Below are 22,276 nucleotides of genomic sequence, written 5' to 3'. Positions count from 1 at the left end.
GAGGAAGGCTATAGATTAGATGCTAGGAAAAAAATCTTTACTCAGGGGATAGTGAGGCACTTGAACAGGTTGCCCAGAGAAATTGTAGATGCCCATTCTTAGATGTGTTCAAGGCAAGGCTGGATGGGGCCCTGAGTAAATTGATCTAGTGGGTGGCATCCCTGCCAACAGTGGGGTTGGATGCAGGTGATCTTTAATCACAGAATGACAGAATGTTTGAAGTTGGAAGGAACGTCCAAAATCACCAAATCCAACCTTTGACTGATCACCACTTTGTCAACTAGAGCAGGGCACTGACTGACATGTCCATAAAGGTGCTTTCCAACCCATGGCATTCTGAGACTTACCTGAGGAGTCAAGTTAGGAATAGTAAATTACCTCTTCTTGCATGGATTTTTGCATGGATGATTCCCTGAGCCATCTACCTCTGTGTCTATAGGAGCATTAATGGCAGGAGAAAGAAGGCAGCAGGACCATACAGTTCAGCCATTCTTGTGGCTGCCACCTGCTGTGGAGCCATAGCCATAAACTCCACCTGTAGGCAAATGTTAACTGCTGGATTAGGATTTTTACTGAGATCCTTTAAATTGGTTGGAAACTTAAGTGGATTGTGTTGTGACAAGAATCACAAAAGTGGAGGGTTCAGTCATTTCAGAGATAAATAATCTTGTTATCAAGAACAGTGTCCTTTGGGGAGAAAATGTCTGGTGTCAAAAAAGAGTAATATATATATATATATATATATATATATATAGAGAGAGAGAGAGAGAGAGAGAGAGAGAGAGAGAGAGAGAGAGAGGGAGAGGGAGAGAGAGTATACTGCTGTTTTAATTAAATATTTTTGTGGGTTTTGTAAAAAAGTGCACATATGTATTTGTTGTTTTGGGAATGATCCTAATTACTCTTTTGGCAGTTTGACATCCTTCTGTATATGTTGGATGCAACATAATTTATATATTGTCTCTGGATTGCTTTTCAAACATGGAATCCTAAAGCCAAGGATTCCCACTCCAGAGAATACAAGCTCATTGATATCTCAAATTGTGTAGAAGTCAGTTGTTTCTTCTAACTTAATGCTGAAATGTTAAAGCTGCTCCATCTCATGTTCCTGGGCAAAAGTTGAGTCTTCTACCTCTTCCCAGCCTGCTCCTTGTAGTACTCACAGGATAATAATCAGATATTACCAGTAATGACACTTCCCCTTTGAGAAAGGAAAGGCATTAGTGTGTAAATATTGAACTTTTACTGAGTCTGTGATATCCAGAACTTCATTCCTGTAATCTTAAGGAAGAGCTGTATTATCTCTATGGCTGCAGGTGCACCAATGCTATTTAAAAGTTGCCTTAATTATGCCTATTATATGTAAACATTTTTGTTTTATGTCCTTGTATCTCTTGCATTTAAGTAACATGGTGCAGAGATGTTTTTTCTCCTTTGGAGAAATTGTTCTGGACAGATAAAACTTGGAAAATAAGAGTTAATTTTTACTTTTTTAAAATTATGCCTCTTTTTTTTTTACTTTCAGAGTTTTCATTTTTAAGTATTTTCAGGTCTAGTGTTCCAGTCCTTGGCCCTGCAGTTTGAGCCCAGACAGAACTAGTTGGTACTGTTAGAAAAGTCTTACAGGAATCCTGATTACAGGATTTTGATGAAGTAATTAAAATACTAGTTAGGTTAATTTCTTCCATTGACCTCTGTTTGTTGCTTCTTAGCATTATGGAGTTTGGAAATCATCATATAAGCATTATCATTCATCTTAGTATTGGAGCCATATTTTTTAAAATTTGCTTTTCAAGAGATTCTAATGTTAATTTTTTGAAGTGTTTGCAAAGCTGCATAATGTTTTGATTTATTTTGTTTGTTTTATTTTATATTTATTGCCAAATGTCATGTTCATAAAATGCAAAATCATACAATGTAGTGTCTCTGGAAATTCTCTTGGCATATTCCATCTAAATTATTTTAAACAAGTCTATCTGATTGCCATTTGCAAAAAGAATGGAATAATTACTATCTTGAATTCCAACAATATACACAGGTTTGCTGGAGAGAGGAGTAGATAAAGCATATGTTTACATGACTTCCACAATAAATGGTCTCCCTATACAGTTTGCAAATAGCAATTATAATTTCATGTTAATAAGATGCAGGAAAACGTGCTGAAGGAACAGTGCTTTGCTGCTTTTGTCACAGTTTCATCAAACTGATTTTGTCAGCACTGGAGCATAACCCTTGCCACATCAGTTTGAGTGCTCATTAGGCAGCCTATTTGTCTGAATCCTCATTAATTTGATTAACTCATTTACTTATGGATAATGACATGTTATGTGGTACAGGAATGGTGGTTAGAGACTGGAATCAAGACTCTTGTTGACTTTGTTAATATTCAGTTGTTCATTTGTTTCTGCATTAAACTGCTGCATTTGAGCACTACAGTAACAGTAATTTACATTTTGCAGAAGTATGGCATCAGCTGAAGGGTTGAACTTAGATTGTGTATAAACTTGCACCTCTGTCAGTCAACTACAGACAGCAGTTTAGGAGCTTCATAGGTTTATAGCTTACTCCAATTCCCTGTTTGTTTCACTTGGGTACTAGACTTTCTCATAAGAACCTAAACAGCTCTCTCAAACATCTGGTTTAATGTAAATTAAATAACAAAAGGGAAACAAATAGAAAACATCCTCAGTTAACACATTCAGAAGAGGGAGATGTTGTTAAGCAGGGATACTTAAAGCACTTTTCTGAAAGATAGGTTTCAGAAAAATGATCAAAATGGAAAAAAGAAATGGGGCAATGATTTAGATCAAATTCTGTGTATTCACAGTTTAGAAATTTGTATTTTTACCATTTGGTATGCCTCTAATATTTTCGAGGTGGTGACTGTGTGTACGTTTTGGATCCCAGCCACTATTTTGGTGGTCATATGTGAAAGTGGAAAGGAAAATTTAAGCATGCGGGGTTTAACAAACAATATAATATTTTGTTTGAATTCAGTGACTCTGAATTTGAGTGGATGACAAGCATATTAACTCATCTGTGTAATTTTGAGTCGAGATCAAATTCAGTTTGTGATAGCTCAAGAAACAGCGGAGTATTTCAAACTTTGTAAAAATGAAGAAGCCTGTATTCTTGAGCAGCCAAATAATTTATTTTGGAGAGAATTGCATTTGCAATTCCAGGGCTGAATGTGCCATGAACACAGAGTGGTGTGAAGATTCCCTATGCTGTGGTGAAGCAGAATGCTTTTTATATTACTGGAGTGCAAAACAAGCCTCATCCTGGGCTGTGGCACTATTGGAGAACCACAGTTTGCAAACACAGGCCAGAAATCTTGCTCTCTAAATGCAGGATCAGAAGCAACAGTTGGCTACATGTTGGCCAAACTATGAGAAAATAAAACCCAATATGCTTTCAAAGATGAAAGAAGCAACTTGCAAAATTTCTATGAAACTAGCAACTATCTATGGTAGTGAGTCAGACTAGAACCATTCCAGCTCCTTCAGCCCTGCATTATTGTCCTTCTCCCTGCCCTAGGTGACTTTCTATCTGAATACCTTTTGAACTCCAGCTTTACCCTCAAACACAGTCCTTGGAAAAAGGAGAGATTGGGGTAGCAGTAGAAAGTGACTGAGTATCAATAAGATGAGGTGCAACGTTTGCAGGGCAGCCACCTGCAAAAATCCTTGTAAAAATGCAGGTTGAATGGAAGATGGTAGAGGAGAGAGGAAATAATGTTGTAATTGTTTGGGAAATAAAGCAAACTTTTAATAGACAAGAGAGTTGGGGGATAAAAAGGCCATTGAAGGAACTATAGAAGTGATTTTTCAACTTACTATAAGTTAACTAGAACTTTGCTTCAGACTAAGGAGTAGTCGTTAACTTCATTTTAAAAAATCATTAGTGTGCATTTATATATACACTGTAACACTAACTATTGCAAGCTTTTTGATAATAAAAAATACTGTTTCCCCGTTCAATCTTCTTGGCCTTAAGTTGGGATTGATAATGTTCTTAGGCTTCTTGTAAGTTTAATGCTAAGTTAACAATAAATTTCTGTAGAACTGAAATGAGATCAAGCATGGGAAAATACCCTGTCATTATCACAATTGCAGAATATTTATGGTTGTATTTGTTTATTTGGAGATGCAGTTTTACTGAGTCAGTCAGACCAATCTTGTTTCATTGAGAAGGTGAACAAAGTGCAGAAGATCTTGCATCCTTTCTGTAAAAGAGATTACTGTCACTGAAGTAAATACAGCTATAATTTCACCTACCCTTTATATTTTTTGGGGAGGAAACAGTTCCAAACGCATCATATTTGGGAACTTCTTTATACTAGATGGGCTCTTTTAGAAATGTCATTTATTTTAGTTTACTAATATATGCCTGTATTTGGAATGATGGGGAGAGTTTACAGAAACAAGTCCTTTGACTCTTATTTCAATTCTGTAGAATCTTATCATAGAATATTTGCAAAGTGCATATGGAACACAGATAATATTCAGACAGGAGGCTAGTGATTGGAGTTGAATTACTGGGCTCTAAATTTTTCTACAACCACCTCTGTTCCTCCTTCACTTGCTCTGACAGCTACAGACCGTTTCTCTAATAGGGCTTGCATTTGAAGATAAGCCTGCATGTAAACAAATTAACTTTTCTTAAATGGAGAGCCATTTCATCTGCAATAATATACCAATTCATAAACTATCAGAAGCATATTTTTAAAAAAAGAAAAAGATAAATGACCCATTGTATAACACTTACTATTAGGCAGACTAGATGTCCCTGTGTTCTGGGAGATAAGGCTCTTGTATTATTACACCCTAATAAAATGAGTTAATGTTTTAGTATCAGAGATAAAAGGACAGTTGAATATATTTAATAACCAAACTGAGAAACACTTAATTTTAGTTGTCTGTAGCAATATAACACAAATTCCCCTGTAAAACAAATTGCACTTTTGGAATATACTTTAATGTGCATTCGACAAAGGAGAAAATGAGGTGATTGAAGTTCAATTTGTAGCATGTTATTAACCATTTCTGCTTGACTAGATGCGTAAAAGGATAATGGATGAGGGGTTTATTATTGCCTTTCTGCTAAAATGAAGTGGTGTAAAAGATAAGGTGATGAGATTAATGAACATAAGGAAAAGGCATAATCAATCAAACTCCAACAGGGTGATGAGATGACAGTACTTAAGATTTGCAGGGATATATGTTTTTAAAAGTGGATTTTTATCAACACCGACATTTTGTTTGGGTGGAATGCTAAGAAGCAGATATTTGCCAATTTAAGTTATTTTTTTGGTGGGTTCAATTACTACAGTATGTTTGAAGCATCAACAATTAATGTAACAAATTAAAGTTATTAAGTCTTTTGTTAAATTTAAAATTCCTATTGAAATCCCCTATATGGTTATTAAAGGAGGATAAGCAAGGAAGGATGTTTTGTCAAGCAGGAAGGATGTTTTATTGATCAGTTCATCAGTTCTTCTCTGGTGGAGCATTCCTAGATGTGTCTGGATGAGTTATTTTTAGTCTGTACTGCCACTTCAAGTTTTGCATCCAAGTCATTTCAGCATTTCAGTCACTGGTTTTCATGTGCTCAAGGTAGAGTGAGGAATGCTTTCCTTGCCCTGTAATAAGTTCTCAAACATGAAACTCCACCAGATTTCAACTTCCAACTCCTCAGATAGAAAACTGATTATCTTGTAGTGATAAATCTACTAAAGTTTCTAGCTGTAAATGTGTTCCCCTTTGTAGGGTGAGATATTTTATACTTAAGATCTCAAATCTTCTTTCCTCTAACACATATCTTAAAATTGTTACCCACTTGAATATCTATAATGCTAACATGTTATGGGAAGAATTGATTACAGGTGTTTTACTTGTAAGTATTTCAGCTAGAACAACCCTAAAGGTAGATCTACTTCCTTAAAATATTTTTTTTCTTTTAAAGAAAAGAAGAACATTGAGTTCCACATCAAAAAACACTTAAGAACTGCAAACACCACTGGAAAATCAAATTTTCTAATGCCTTCAGTTTCCTGCTCCTTTTAAAAAACTGTACACCTTTTTCAAAATGTGGAGCTGACTAGGAGGGGAGCTGCTATCCAGTTAGAGTCTTTTCTGTACTTGAAAAAAGATTTAAGAAGGGCCCCCACATCATTCTTTCACTTGTGGTGAATTTATTTGATAAAAGTTGCCTATTAAAAGGCTGCCTTAAGTTAGTTTTGTAAATGAAACATGCACAAGCAGGATAAATTGCTGTTTTTTTGCAAGGAACTTAGTTCTTGGCAGCACTTAGGCCAGGATGGATAGGATATTGCTATGGGGTTAGTATTTTCTAAAGAGAAGCAGTTGAAAATACTTTTCCCTCTTGACTTCAGCATTTATGAAACGCTGTTAGGTACTGGCTGGAAACTGGGGCTTTGTCAATACTCCCATGTTAGACTTGACTTTTTCTGGCTCTTTGGAAAACTTTCAGTTTTGCAAAAGAGCTTCGTGGCTTTGAAAAATAAATGCATAACACAGCCCAGATTAAAATTCTTCACAAGAGCTAATATTTTCACATAGACTTACTGCCCTCTCTCCTCCTGTCATCTGTAGAATTCTTTGATAGACTTATTTTTTATTAGACCCTCAGGAGTAGCAAGTTTTAGATTTAATACCCCAGAGGGAATGGCAAGGCAAATCTTGTTGTTGGATCAATTATTCAGCTATCCCCAGACTGCTGTCTGTGTATCTGTTACACTTGAATCACATTTTCAAGCCTTTCTTATCAATCATTTGGACTAGAAATGCAGTTTAATTTTCTATTGCATTTTTAAGCTGAAATAGGGGTTATGTTCTTGTTCTGTTACCCCAGAATCATAGATGTAGTTGTAGACTTCACATTAGCTGTGCCTCTGGCTTGCTTTATCTTGGGAAAGGGTCTTTTTTTGTAGGAATGCTTTAAAGCTGAATTTATATTATTTTATGTAATATAAATTAGTAGCATGTACTAAGATGAATATCAGCAGTTGTTGTATAAAACCTCGTCTTCACATAGCTTTTTTTTCCTTTAAAAACATAGGCTAAGTTTTAATTGGACACATTATTTTTATGGGTGATCTTAAGGGGTTTTCCCTTGCAGTCACATAACAAAACCTTGGTCAGTGACTGATTTCAGTCAGTTCTTTCTTCTGAGAAATTAAACTACTTTTACAGGAACGTAAGACAAATGTAAGAATACAGATACAAAATATGAAGTAAACTCATGTGGGACTTTGTTATAAAAAGGGGCACATAGGAGACATCTCCTATGATAACTAAGAACATTTCCTCTATTTTGTTGTCACATCTGTATTCGGCTTTGGTTTACAGTAAATGAACTTGCAGTGAGTGGAGAAGGGCTTGAGCAGTGACGGGTTTTATGGCATTCTGTACTATCTTCTTTCCCAGATTCTGAGGGAAAGAGGGAAAATTGATTCAATATTATATATATAGTCATGGGCATCCCAAATGAGGTAAATGTATGTCAGCCGCTGCAGCTGCCCCACTTTACCTGAAAGGGATTTGGTTCCTGCAGCACATCCGTGACATTGAGCCATTTTTGCATCCACACGCCTTTGCAAGGGGCACCTTGTGTGCCACATCTCTCATGAAACACAGTGCAGAATCTTCAAATGTACATGGCTGGCTTGGCAGCTCTGGAGTCTGACTTTTCTCCTTGCCTTCAAGAGGCACATCTGTTCTTCTATGCATGGGCTTGCTTCCCATTAATGAGCTGATCAGATGCAGTGTTTCTTGATGACTGGTATTCTAGCTTCCTGACAGATGTGTGGGGGAGTTTTTGTTTTTGTTTTGTTTCTGATGAAAGGATATGAAGGTCAGCTTACAGGTCACTGATTTAAAAAAAAAAAAATCAGTTTTTGGCATTGAAACTTATTTTTTTATTGTCCATTTGCTTTCTCTTTCTCCTTCTGCAAGATCAGATGGAAACAGCAGACACTGGACAGCTGCCAGGGTTGCAGGTGTAGTGATTCCTTCTTGGTGGTAGTTGCTGCTTCCACTTGCACGTGTTCTGACTGGAGAGACCTTTGCTGGATACATGGAGAAGCAGCCCATGAGAGAAGTTGTATCCTGAAAGTGGTGAAATAGGCAGGTGCAGGGCACCAATGGAAATCTGACATGACTATTCTCATTTGCTGTTCCAAATACAAATTTGAAGAGACATTTATAGCAAACATGAGCCTTGTTTTGTTAAAACAGAGGCTCTTCAGGCCAGTGATCACAGTACCAGCCTGACAGAGCTCAAGAAGTATTTGGATAACACTCCTGGGCACAGGGTGTGACTCTTGGGTGTATCGTGTGCAGGGCTGGGAACTGAACTTCAGTGGTTCTTGTGGGTCTCCTCCAACTCAGGATATTCTATGATTAAAAAAAAATAAAAAATCAGTGTCTAAATATCTTTAAGAGACAGCAAAACACAGATGGCTCCTGCATTGTTTTCTGTGCCCTGCCTTTGAGATGCTTGCTCCTTCTTCTTACATTTCACCATACACAGTAAGTAATACTGCTGTGGATATGAGCTGCTGCAAGTCTGGCAAATGTCCTAATTTTCAGACTCTGTACGTGTTATAGATCCACCAAGAGTCTGATAAAGACTATCCTTGAAGACTTTTCTGCACTAGGAATTTTATAAAAGGAGAGGGACCAACCAGACTTTAAACTTAAAAAGCCTTAAAACTTAAGAAAAACCCAAATCTACAACCTTTTTGTCATTACATTAAAAAAAAAAATCTCTGTGTGATTCCTTTTCATTATTTTTCTGGCACTTCCATCTTTGAATAAGAGAAAGCTTTAGTGTAAACGACATCATCACATGGTTTTGAGCCACTAGTCCTATGTTGTCTTACTTCTACTAGGAAACTTTCTGTATGATTTATACTTTCAAAATATGGATCATATCACCTTGAAAACATACTTTTTAAAATTTTTATTTGGAATACCAGATTCTAGGGAGTGTGCTAAAGGCTTTTGAGGTTAAGATTTAAAAGATTTCTTATTTCCAATAAGAATCCTCCTTTCCAATAATAAATGAATTAAATCTGAATTTTTATTTCCTTTTTTTTTTTTTTTTTGTTAGCTCACAAGGAGACAGGAAGACAAATTAATTGATCCATTTTTGCAGAGTGACAATTTGGAACATCTAAAGCTTCCTGTTTTTTTGTCTTTTGGTTTTCTGCATTAATAAACTTGAAGGTGAGCTAGCTAGGTAGCAGCAGTTGTGGTGATACAAAGTTATGCACCAAAATAGGAGAGCTGTGAAGGGCTTTTTGAAGCCATCTAGACATCTGCTTCTCAGCTGGATAGATAAAATGATGGCAAAAGGATATTTCCCATTAGTTTTCCAAAATTCTGTCTTGCACTGGGTAATGATCATGGAATGCACCACTGCACCATTCATTACTACAAACTCTTAATACTGATAATACTTCATTTCAGCATTTTTGATGCAAATTCCACTATTTAATATCATCAGCTCCTTTTGACATCTTCTACATAGTGAGAAATCACTTCATGGAATTCTGCTCAATGATGCTTAAGCTCTTTTCTTGAGCTTTTGCCGGTAATCTTATTTTTTTCAATCTATAAAAAATGAAATCAAAACAAGCTTTTTTAGTATTTGCACTGTGTCTGTTTAACTGATGGAATTCATTGACACATGAAATCATGAAGTTGCATGATTTAATGCAGTCCAAAAAGACTAGGCTGAGTTATTTCTAAATGATTGAAAGATTCTTGGTTATGATTTGTTGTCTATATCATTCTACATACATATGAAGTCTGTATATGTATGAACATCAGTGCTGTAGCAAATAGCATAAACAGGTAACCCTGGGAGAGGAAAAATGTTGCTCTTCTCCAAGTGATGTAAACATCTGTAGGAGCCTTTTGTATCTACCTCTTGATACAAAGAGGAGGAGCAGATCCAGCTAGCTCTTAAATCAGAATGTAACTAAATCAAGATATCAGTCAACTCCTACAAGAATCTGTGAATTCCTGCAATTTTGTCTCCTTTTTTTATCATAAATAAGCCTGCTGTCGTATTTTGCAAAGAAAGTAATAACTTTATGTCCTTAACCTTGCAGGGCTTGGACAGTCAACCTAACCTATATTAATTTTCTTCTTTTTGAACTTCCACTATCTGAGGCTGCATAATTTACCTTGCATAATTGTCTTTAGCAATCAGAAGTTCCTCTTCTTTGGGTTAATTAAATGTTTTCTGATAGTGGTAATGAACCCCTGCTCCCTAAAACCCAGCAGAGTTAATCAAGAAGGAAATTGTTTATGAGACTCGGCTGAAGGAAGTAAGAGAATTGGTACTAAATTTGCCACTATTGTATGTGAGATGTTTAGAACCACGTACTCATATCAGAAAAGTTCTGAAATGCAGGCTACCTCAGTAATTTTATTTCCGAGTTAGATTGGGATAATTGGGAAGAAGGTTACACATAGTTAGTAGAAGACCACTTTCAGAAAATTTAGGTTGCGTGCTTTTTTTCACACTGAAATATAGCTTAAGTGACAGGATAAAGGGAGAATATATAGCTGTGCATTCTTCTATTTTAATAATCTATTTTTCATGCCATCATATATGTACTGATCTGTGGTCTGTGACAGTTAGTCTTTATTCTTATTATTCCTCTTATTTCCAAGCACATGGTATTTCTTTTTTCATAGTGTAGAGAGAAATTATTTCAAAACTGAAAGGATCTAGAAACAGGACTAAAGCCTAACAAAAGATTTAACTATTTACAGGTTCTGAGGCCTTGAGGCATTTTTGGCTAATATAAACAGCTTAATGTGAAATAGAAATTTCAGTTTGTGGTAAATCTCTCTGTTCCCAGCAGCTTCAGATAAAATGATTCTATCCTTCTTGAGCACATCAATTTGCTAGTCGGTGGTTCATGTATCAAAGAGCATTCTGTGAAAATATCAATATCATTGGTTAATATAAATGAAATTAATTTTTAAAGCTGGGCTAAAGGTTGGCATCTGAAAAATTGCATTACTTTGCAGAAGAGAAATTTCTGTCTTCCAGTGAAATTTCAGGTCATAAGGGCAAGTAATTTTCACAATCTTCAATGGGAACCCGTGAAATATGAACTTCATTGTCACCTAGCCCCAAAGCGATAAGATAAAATGAGCTGATACATCATTTGCTGTGGTTTTATCATCTCCTTCAGTAATTGGAAGAGAAAACATAAGAGTCCTTTACCACCCCCCTCCCCAATCCCTTCACCACCCACACCCAGGCATAAGCCATTTTGCTCTGATCAATACAAAGGTCACCGACTATTTATTTATTTATTTAATTTTTTTTGCTGGGTAAAACTGTCTAGTGGAACATTAAAGTAATGAATATGTTTAATTGAGTTTGTCACCCATGAAAATGCTGAACAGGATTGTGTAACAGACTGTGCATGCTCACAGGGGGTCTGCTGCTCATTGCCTGTGGATTTCAGTGGCTGATTTTGTAAATAGCTGAGATTTAAAGTGAACATCTTATTTGTTGTTTCTTTGAGAAATCTAAAATAAGCCAATAAACAACTCTGATTTATTGAAGAACATGTTGATATTTAAGATTTTTAATAGTCTGATCTGATTCTCTGTTAATTCAGTTGTACTTAGATGTATTTAAACAAAGAGCACAGTCAGACTCTTTCACTGTGAATCCTGCAGCCAGGAATTAAATAATACCTGGACAATGGAATCCAAGGGTCCTCAAATGCAAGGCTGAAGTTAAGGTAGAAATCCAGGTTTCTTGTGAACTGAGTGTCATATTTTGTAGCCTCTGAGTGCTGTAATTTTGCCTTCCTGAGTAAAAATTACTCCAAATGACCTAGAATGTTGCTAGAATGTATTTCTCTCAACCATAATAATATTAGAATGTAAATTAAATGCTCTATATTTTTATTCAGTGCTTTGTTGGTTTTTTCTTTGTCTTGCATTATAACTTATTTTAAATTGGACAAATGTGCATCAGCTTTTAAAATAAGCTATTTAGCTTTTATTTTACTCATGGCAGTTAAGTTGGCTGGCATATTAAAGTAATATAATTATTCAATTACTGTTTCAGTTCTATAACCCATTTGCAGACTTAATTACTTCTAGCCTATTCACATTTTCAAGATCAATACTACTTTTCTCTAAAATAAAATAAAATAAAATATACGATGGTTGATTGGCTTGCTTAACAGGTAAAGCAAACTGTTCATTTAATCTTCAGTAAAATATTTGCTAATTCAGGAGCAGCTATAGTGATGGGGGTGGTTTTGTAACTACTGCATGAACAATAGACATTGTTTATGATCAGCATTCAAGGAGGCTTTTGAAGGAAAGGTAGAATGGGGCATTTGTATTAAAAAGTGAAAAATGACAGAATAGCTTCCAAGTAAATGAGCATTATTTTGTTGAGAAATTAGCAGATATATGACTGTAAATCTGCAATTTACAGATTTACAGTCATATATCTGTAAATATGAGCAATTTTTAATGTATGATCTTTATTTGTGGTTAGCACTGTGCTACCTGAGTTTTCATGCAACTCTGATTTCAGAGTCTTCTCCATGTAGAATTTGAATCTGGCTGTTCTTTACTCACTAATTTCTTTGGGAGTTTCCGACAGTTGTGCAGTGTTGGGCATTTAGAATGAGTACAGCGACTGAGTACAGGTTTAGACCTTAATTTCTAATACTTGAAGTATAGAAGGGACTTCATTCAAAGGGGAAAGTAATTTTGTATTTTTAGTAATGTTGTCATGACACCTGTTCATCTGGTGTTGCCAAAGTCTAATTACAGAACAGTTTGTCTGATGAGATTTTTGAAACTGTAGAACTTTACAGTTGCCTCATTTGTTTATGTGTTTATAAATAAAATGGTAAACAGTATAAATTGTCTTTTCTCCTGTAAAGTGCTGTATCTTTTGAAACAAATGAAATCTGCAGTAGATTGAACTTCCATCTGGTGTGTTGAATCAGCTGAAATTCTGTAAATACTTTCTTACTTGGGGAAGGCAGTACTATTTCTGCAGATTAAATCAGATTGTACACTCTCATTAGTCTCTGCTCCACAACTTGCTCCAAAACTGATGGTGACAAAAGGCAGAAATGAGTTGGTTTTAACCTCAAAATATTGTACAATGGTATGAAGAAGATAGCTGCTCTTAAACTCTGAAGTGGAGCTCTGTGTTGTGTGGCTTATGGGTGAAAACAGGCAAATACAAAAATAGTTCTTGAAAGTTGTAGTTCTGATGCCAGAAGTGATTTAAAAAAAAAAAAAAAAATTAAAAATTTTGTTTGCCAGAATAAAAATGCTGAATTTAATTTGAAGAATGAGCCAGATTCTGCAACTAGGAGGCTCTAATAATATCTTCTAGGGAGTGAAAGGTCGCGCTGGGTTTTCACAGGGAGCACACGTGAAAGAACCGCGTTTGTCTCCTGGACCTTCCACCCGCTCTAGGTGCGGCGAGGAGCGCGGCAGCGCTGCGGTTGCTGTGGTGACTGGTTCAGCGGCGGGCCAGAGCTCTGGCTAGGGTGCTGCCAGTGGCCCAGACTTTCGGAGAGCACAGTGTCCCAAGGAAGGGCTGCTCCGACCTAATCCAGTTTTAATTGAACTCCAGAGACTTTGAAGTGAGGCCGCAGAGCAGGCAGAGCCTTCTCCAGCCCGGAATGAAGGCCCTGCTCAGCCCGGCCTCAGCTGCTCGTGTCTCCTGATCAGTTTTGTTAATGAGTGCGTCAGAGGATGGTTACAGCAGTGCCTGTGCTGTTTCTGGGGTGCAGGTCCAGTTCCTGCTGTAAATCCTCTCCCTCTGAATTTGTTGCTTCATCTGCTCCGTTGGCTCTACGAGGTGCACGATGCAAGGTGCACCTCTGCTCTTTTCAAGCTGGTGCTTTTCCTTCCAGTTTTAAGGAGGCTGCAAGCACACCCTCGTGTGGGGTTTGCAGTATCACAGAAATTGCTCACTTCATGGGGTAAAATGAATAATTATTTAGAGTGCTGGTTTTGCTTACATTATCCACATAGTAAGTGTTTGAATATGCCATGCACTGACCGATGGGGACAAACAGGCTGTTGGGTTTTAATTGTGGAAAAGTGGAGGTTACCATGTTGCTGTCTGCTTAAAAAAAAATCAGTCATTGCAATTAGAAGCTCCAATTTTAAGATCATAAGATGGATGAATACCAGCAAAAAGTACTAAGAGATTTCTGTGCACGAGCACTACAACTCTGTCTACTTTGTTACCTCTTTTGATGTTGTATTCTTAGAGGATATTTATATGCATGTGACAAAATTCAACCACAGTGGTTCTGAATAGTTCCACAGAATTAGACAATTCTGCCAATTAGTGTGGATAGTTTATGGGTGTACTATGGGAAGTGTCAGTGTGGCCCAAGTCTGTTAGTTCCCCAGTTCCAGAAATGTTTAGCAACCATTGATAATCTCTGGTTCTTTCATCACAGTTCTAGAATTTTGTACTGGAATAATGACATATTTTTTTCCTTCTCTTTCTATGTGCGTGTGAGTGTGTGTATGTGTGTTTGCTGGGAAAGAAGTTGGCATGTGTATTGAGAATAAGATGATTTGCTTTGTATGTTCTGATTTGTGCTATCAGCTTTTGATTTGCCAGCCATGTTTGCTTTTAATTGGCAAAACTGGTACACTATTTTATGCTGTATTGTGTAGTGCTTTTATAATAGTGCAACTGCTCTCTGTGCTACAAAAATGCAGGTTTTATTTGTCAATACATGCTACATGCAAGACAAAATCCTTTGTTAAAAACCTGTAAACAAATGATTGGTTTAGTTAACAGTCTTTGTTATGTTCAGGATGTGAATTTCACTTTTTTGTTTTTATACACAATGTATTGCTCAAGTGAAATTGTGGTAAGAGTGATGTTAACAAGGATTGCATATGAGTCTCTTTTTCTATGATGGTTTTCTATTAAGTGCTTTTGTGTTTGTTAAAATTGACAAATCTCAGATTTTCCTTCTCCTATAGTTTTTTAATCTGAGGTAGAGAAGTGTCCAGTCTCTCTGTCCCTTAACACTTACATAATTAAGCTTTGAAACGAAAAGGAAAAAGTGAAGCAACAAAGAAACAAAGTGGCTGAGGACTGAAAATGGAATTAGTTTGAATTGTGAAGGCAGACTAAGCATCTGTGTCTGTCAAATGGGATGACAGGAATTGTAACAAGTTACTTTGACAACTGCTTACTCCATAGAGAGATTATGCTGAGTTCATTTGCAGGTTTGTGTTTAACCTTAGCTGACAAAATGATACTTAACCTCTTATACAGCCAACCTTTCTAGTTCCAGAATTAATGAATGCTGCCTTAGCGATAAACCTAAGGAACATTTTTTTCTTTAAAGACATTTTTTTCTTGCTTATTTGTTCCAGGTCTGTTATAATGATGCTGAAGGGAGTGCAGATACATCTAATGCTACTAGAAATACATTTCCGAATATGGTTTTATTCTTTGCTGAAATGCTGAACATTTAATAATGTTTTTGAAACTCTGAAACTGTTTTTCTGAAACATGAAAAATAGACAGTTGTCTTTAAATCAAAAAATGTAAGCAAATGTTTAACATATTTGGCATGAGTAATTGAATTCAGGAGTACAATAAATGTATTAGAGATTCATAGAATGATTTGAATTTTGAGCATATTTTAATTTTGCTGCAGGTTTTGCATTTAGTTGGTAGAATCCATGTTTGTGGGTTAAAGAGTTTCTCTTTTTCAAGGTATTACCTGTCCAGCTAACATTTAAAACATCCTTTATGTCTGTTTCTCCTAGATTCTGGCATACACAGAAGGACTCCATGGAAAATGGCTCTTCTCAGAGATTCGATCTATCTTTTCCCGACGTTACCTCTTGCAAAATACAGCGCTGGAGATATTCATGGCAAATAGAGGTACAGTGAGCTTAAAGAAATCACAGGTGTGGATGTGGGGACATGTGCATTCTCTTTGGATGTTTAGCCATGTCTGTTTTGACATGGATTTGTGTAGATAGGGGAAGGGCTTGGATTAAATATATTAGTATTTAAGTTAGTATTTTTTTTGTAATTTAGTTTCTCTTTCCTATTTTTTTTTCAATGATAAATTATGATCAAGTATGAAAACTGCATTATCAATGCCTCACTTTCATTTATATCCACATGTTTATTTGGCATTCTCTGGGGACTCCTGCTCAAGACAGTCCTAGCTCTGATCTGTTGTGCATGAAGGATTTTTCGTGTCCCCTTGGAGGGTTGATAGTTGTTAGTTATACACACCAAGAACAATGGAATGAAAGAATTTCACTACTGGGTTAGACCAGTGACTGCTATGCCTTCATGCTTTACTTAAAATTTAAAACATTGTTTTGGTAATGGTATTGTCCAACAGAATGTTAATCATATACATAAACACTTGTTGTACTCTCTGAAGTCATTAATGGCCACTGGTGATACCATAATTAGATTGTTATTTAGATTTTTAAGTTGCTGTTTCAGAAGTGTCATTCATATGTTTCAGACAAAATAGGAAAATAGTATTTTGAAGACTATTTCTAGAAAATACCTAGGAAGTAAATTAGTAAATGTGTGAACCAGTAAATACATACATTTTTTAATTAGTTCTAGACAGTTAATCTGTGCATATAAATTTAATTTCTATTTTTAGAGGAAAAGAAATAGAGACTTTGTAAAATGTGCAACTGTAACAACTTCTGTTGAAATTCTTGTTAGTGATATATAAAAGGAGTTCTGGAAATTAAAAAATATATCTACAGCAACCTGATGGAAACCTGTCTGATCTGTTGGACATCTGAGCTTAGGGTTGCATTGTGTTGGTTGAGAAAGCCTAACATGCTGTATTTCAACTCTTGTACTCACAGTGGGTGTCATGTTCAACTTCCCTGACCAAGCAACAGTAAAGAAAGTGGTTAACTGTCTACCTCGGGTTGGTATTGGTACCATCTTCGGATTACCCCAGACCAGGTATTTTACAATCTGAGTTAATTTTTATCTGTCAGTTTTATTTTCATCAATCCAGCCCACGTGTTTTGAAGCATTTACACCTACTAGTTTAAGAACATGGAGCAGGACTATCTTGATTGTTCATACTTTAAATTTTTATTTTTAATTTATTTCTGTACATAGAAATGGAATTAAAATAGTTTGGGATGTTTTCTGTTTTGTTTTGTATTTTTTTTTTTTTGTCTTAGGGTCCAGAAAAAAAACCTTCTTGGATTGCTATTATAGCTACTCTGTAAGAACATTAGGATTTCTATTTACAGAAACAAATTATGTGTTAAAAATTTTAAATGTACATTGAAGACACATTTGCTCAATATTTCATATTTATTTGTACTGATCAATTTGTTTGCAACATAATGTAGGTTATTAAAATAAATCAGTTCCCGTTTCCTTGAATGGTTTACCAATACCTGTAAAGATTTTTTAAACTAAAACTACATATATATTTTTTTCCTCCCTAAGTGTGATGTGGGTTTGGTATTTACAGATGTTTTTCTTATGAACAAAACAGTCTTGGGAATTTTATGATAAACTCTTCTCTGCTTTATTTATCACTCCAAGGAATGACTTTACAGTCTTTTTTCACAAACAATAGGAAATCTGGCATCAAATCCTAAAAGTTTGAGTTATTTATGACTAACTCCCCAACACTGCCTAGAATTTAAACCTCAAGAGGGTGGACTTCATAATGAAATTCCATCTTCTTATCATTGTTTTCCTTTGTTCTTGAGGGATTTAAAGATGACTTGATTCTTATGTGAAATTCTGAAAGTATTGTAATTCTCCTATTTAATGATATTCCATCTCTAAATCTCCAGTAACATATTTCTGTAATACATCAAGCCATCATGGAGCAGCTGAATTTGCACAGCTGTAAAGGTTTCTGTTGGAAATTTTTCAAATTTTGACATATCCAGCTGTCAGATGCATTAATTCTTTTTATTCTTATTAGATTATAAAACTTTAAAAATGAACTACAAGTATCCAAGTGGCAGTTTGATCTCCAGAGAAATCTAGCACAGATGTAGTAGAAAGAATATGTACTACTGCCACTGAAAATCAGATATGTAAAAAAGGAAGACCCACCAGGTTTTCTCATTATTTTTTTCCAATTTTCTTTGTTTTCAGACGCATTTCTTTGGCTAGTCCACGACAGATCTTCAAAGCCTCCAACATGACCCAGCGATGGCAACACCGAGAGATTTCCAACTTTGAATATTTGATGTTTCTAAACACTATAGCAGGTATTGCTAATTACTATACATCCAAATTACTGTAATTACATTGAAAAAAGAGTCAATCATGGCACAGTCTCAGCAGCCATGGGGCACAACTAAATTTTGCTCTTGTAATGAGTAATTTTTTTCTATGTATGATTGTGTCCTGAAGAACTTCACAACAATCCTCCTAAATTTATTTTATTCATAATTATATTTATGTAAGACTAGAGATGTATTCATAACACTGTACTGAGCTGCACTTAAAATCAGAATATCATGACTGTTGTGGGGCACAGGAACTATATAGACTGTCAGCTATTTAGGAAAGCCTCAGATTTTGGAACTTCTTTATCTTCAGTATTCTAAGTTTTAATTTTCATAAGTATGATCCTCCTTAAATATCATAGATGCAACAAGTTCTCTGTAGGTCTGGGAAATCTCAGCCAGGGAGCAGGATATTCCTGGAGTCAATAAATACCACTGTTACAGGATGCATGTTTGGTCTCAAAAAAGGGTGCAGTGGCTGGATTGCCAGTGCTGCCATTCCAGGACACCATCAATCCAAAACCGACCCTAATTTGTATCCACTTATTTTTGTCCTAACCACTCATTCTGTAAACACTGAGCTATATTTTGTTTAATCCATCTTACCCCATCAGCTTCTAACCAGCTGGGCTTCAGTTTGCTAAGTGGAGGCTGACTGTTTGGTCTCATGACATCCCTTTTATTTTCCAACTTATTCTGTCCTCTGAGCAACTTAGAAAATTTCTCAGTTTTCAGTGCTTTCTGTGTTGAAAGGTCTGTTAATTTCCTTTCAGGCTTGGCACTTGCTAGCACGATTGATACAACAAATGCCTGTGCTTGCACTAATTGCATTTTATACAAATGGTCACTTTTGGTGCTTTCTGTAATCAGTCATCAAGTCAGAGGTGCCAGGATGCTGACAGATTTTTAAAAGTAGGGGTCGATCTGCTTGCCTCGTTACTGCTCAAGCAGACTGAGGCACATCATGACACTGTTTTCTATCGCTCTAATGAATGACCCTTTTCAGCTTTAATATATTACTAAAGTAATAAATTGAATTCTTATCTGCTTGGTGTTGGAGGTTAGAAGAAGCAGAAAGATAATCTTATAAAAAGAGGGAAAGTTGAGTTGCCCATGATAGGGAATTAAAAGAAAGATAGTTACCCTAGTGTCATGTAAGTAGCCTTAATCCTCAATAACAGGTAATGTGCAATAAAGCCAAGTGACTGTACCATTTAAAAGTTCTGCAAACCACAATGGACAAATTCTGAGTGGCATAAGAAAACTGGAAGAAGAAGTACTGTGGTGGAGGTTTAGAAAATGTTTTCTGACAACACTACAGGTTGGATTATAAAATAATATTCCTGAGGAACAGGTTAAAACCTGTCTTTGTAGACTTTTAAGACCAGGCTGAACAAAATCTCAAGAACATGCTGACTGAAGATGATATGAATGAATAAGACACTGCAACAATATAATAAAAATACAGGATCCATGTAAAAACTGCATTTTAAACTCAGAAACCAGGCTTTGGGCTGTGTCTGTGTGCATGGTATGTGTTTATTCTAATTGAATATTTTGGTTTTACTGGAACAAAATTTCCATCTTAGATATGTGAAGATGTACACATGAACCTGTATCCAGACCAAATTTTCTGTCCTGGTAAATGGTGACATATCCATAGATGGACAATGGGCAAAGATGAATTCCCCTCAAAGTGAATTCTCTAGATGATACAGCTATTAATTGAAAATTTCTTCAGTCTGAATTCCTGAGCTATTCCATTCTTCTTTCACATATTGTATTTAAGACATTATGTAAAAATAATGCTTTAATTTTTAGTATCAACAAAAATCATCGACCCTCCATTTTTGGAAGTGTTTCACCTTAAGGAAACAGAAGACAAGATGATGTAAACAAGGAAAGGAGAAATGCTTAGGAAATGAATGAATTTAACTGTCAATCTTATTGTATGCAAAAGAGTTTACAATTATAGTCAAATGGGCTGAAATGTTTTAGATTAAATACTAACATATTGTCAACTTTTCCATTATCCTTTCAATAAAGCAAAGTAGAATATTGAAATGATAACAGATGTGAAATAAACTGCAGTTCTTTCAAACAGCTCATAAAGTTATATTGTTGTATCTGTAGAGATTGGTATTTTAGTTAAATATAACTCTTTATTCACAGTGGGTTTGTTTTGTTGTTTGTCAGGTCGAACTTACAATGATTTGAATCAGTACCCTGTCTTCCCTTGGGTTATCACCAACTATGAGTCAGAGGAGTTGGACCTTACACTTCCTAGCAACTTCAGGGATTTGTCAAAGGTATTTGTCATCAAATACACCTTTATATTTTATCATAGTAGTTTGCAGTCTTGTAAACATTTTCTATGTTTAGTACATGAATGTTTCCTGCATGACCATTAACAGTGTCTCATTTCTTCATGTGTGTACTGATAATAAGAATTAGATTGTGTAAATATGAATTATTAATGTATTCTTATTGCCTCTGATTGTATCGACCTAATAATTGTTGTTGGAAGGTGCTCCTAGTTGGAACAAAGACATTACATTTCATTTCAAATTTTAATAAAATCGGAAATGCTGTGGCTGTTAAAGATTAAAAATTAGCCTTTTTATTGTTTTTTTTTCTGATGAGAATTGTACCTTTTTTAGTAGCAAACCCTGTAGCAATCCATTATATTTTAGGTACTTTTAAATCACTGCCCATATTCCATTGAGTAGAAGCTTAATTTTATTACTTCCTCTGTGTACCCCTTCAGGTACGCTGGAGCAATGCAGCTGTTCTTTGTCAGAAAGACATTGGCAGGTTTGAACAGCTTTTCCAAACAATTCCTTTCTGGCAGAATAGCCTTGTGAGTTTTTGCAACAGTGCCCCAACCATTTGCAGATTCGATATACAGCCTGTTTTACAGAATGTGATTATTCTCTTGCAATGTGTTCCCAGGAGGGACTATTTCATTTTACAAAGTAGAAGTACCTCTCATTTTCTTTACAAGGAGTGGGTACACTAATCAGCAAGCAGGATCTTTTTCTAAAAGGTAGCTTTTATGGGAAATGGTTGGCCATGTGGAGCAATATAGCAAATTAGCAGAAAAGGTAAGGAGAGTATTTTAATTATAGTTTGGGGTTTTTTTAACTCTTATATAAATTGCAAATTTGCTACTAAAAATCCCCATGAAAATATGGCAGTTTTAAAAGTTTTTGCTTTCAGTTTGCAGTTGAGTAAACTAAATACAGGTCTATGAAAAGGTTTTATTACTGATTTAGTTTTTTTAACCTTAAAAAAGGTGCTGTATAGTCAGCAAATATATAGACAAATAAACACACGTATATATATATGTATATGTGTGTATATATATTTAAATATGTGTGTATATATATATATTTGAAGACTGTACCATGACTTTTGAATGTGTATATGTACACATTTAAAGTCAAAGCAGAGATTCTGAGATTCTATTGTTGTAACTTTTCCTAATAGTGTTACTTAATGTGAAGAAGTCATTAACTCAAAGTTTTCTTAGACTGTCTGACTGACACAGATCCACATTCACGGGTAAACCTGCACATATTTTTTATTTTAACAAATCTTTAAAAGGTAAACGTTTATTAATTAAAAAAAAATATTTGTGGCATTCAATGAGTTCTATTTAACAATCCCCTGCCCAAAAGGTATCTGAAGGTAGTTTACAGCCAAAAATATCTATCACCGAGCTCTAGAGTACTCTTGTGAATTGCACTTAAATTAACATTGAAAACTTAAAAGTAACATCAGCCCTGTGTAGCTTGGGTTAGTACATAAATTAAGTGTACTAACCATTAATAAATTCATTGGTGATGGCATGATTTTTGCAACCTCATTTCCCATTAACTTTTGATAACTGACACTTCTGCATAGATCATGTCATTGCTGAAATAGTTGAAGAC

The 22,276-nt window shown here is 35.5% G+C and overlaps 1 protein-coding gene across 2 annotated transcripts in view; it reads left to right on the top strand.

Annotated features, from left to right (window-relative positions):
• The window catches only part of LRBA (LPS responsive beige-like anchor protein), a 363,130-nt gene that overhangs the window by 227,793 nt on the left and 113,061 nt on the right, over nucleotides 1-22,276 (top strand). For both annotated transcript variants that reach the window (XM_021541470.3, XM_077783018.1), the window contains 4 exons: nucleotides 15,852-15,969; nucleotides 16,935-17,037; nucleotides 18,205-18,320; nucleotides 20,538-20,650. In XM_021541470.3, the coding sequence (XP_021397145.2) occupies nucleotides 15,852-15,969; nucleotides 16,935-17,037; nucleotides 18,205-18,320; nucleotides 20,538-20,650 (450 nt within the window). The remainder of the gene's footprint in view (nucleotides 1-15,851; nucleotides 15,970-16,934; nucleotides 17,038-18,204; nucleotides 18,321-20,537; nucleotides 20,651-22,276) is intronic.

Source organism: Lonchura striata, chromosome 4 (assembly GCF_046129695.1).
Source record: "Lonchura striata isolate bLonStr1 chromosome 4, bLonStr1.mat, whole genome shotgun sequence".
Lineage (NCBI taxonomy): Eukaryota > Metazoa > Chordata > Aves > Passeriformes > Estrildidae > Lonchura > Lonchura striata.
Note: the sequence above shows the minus strand (reverse complement) of the source record. Positions and strands in the feature narration are given on the sequence as shown.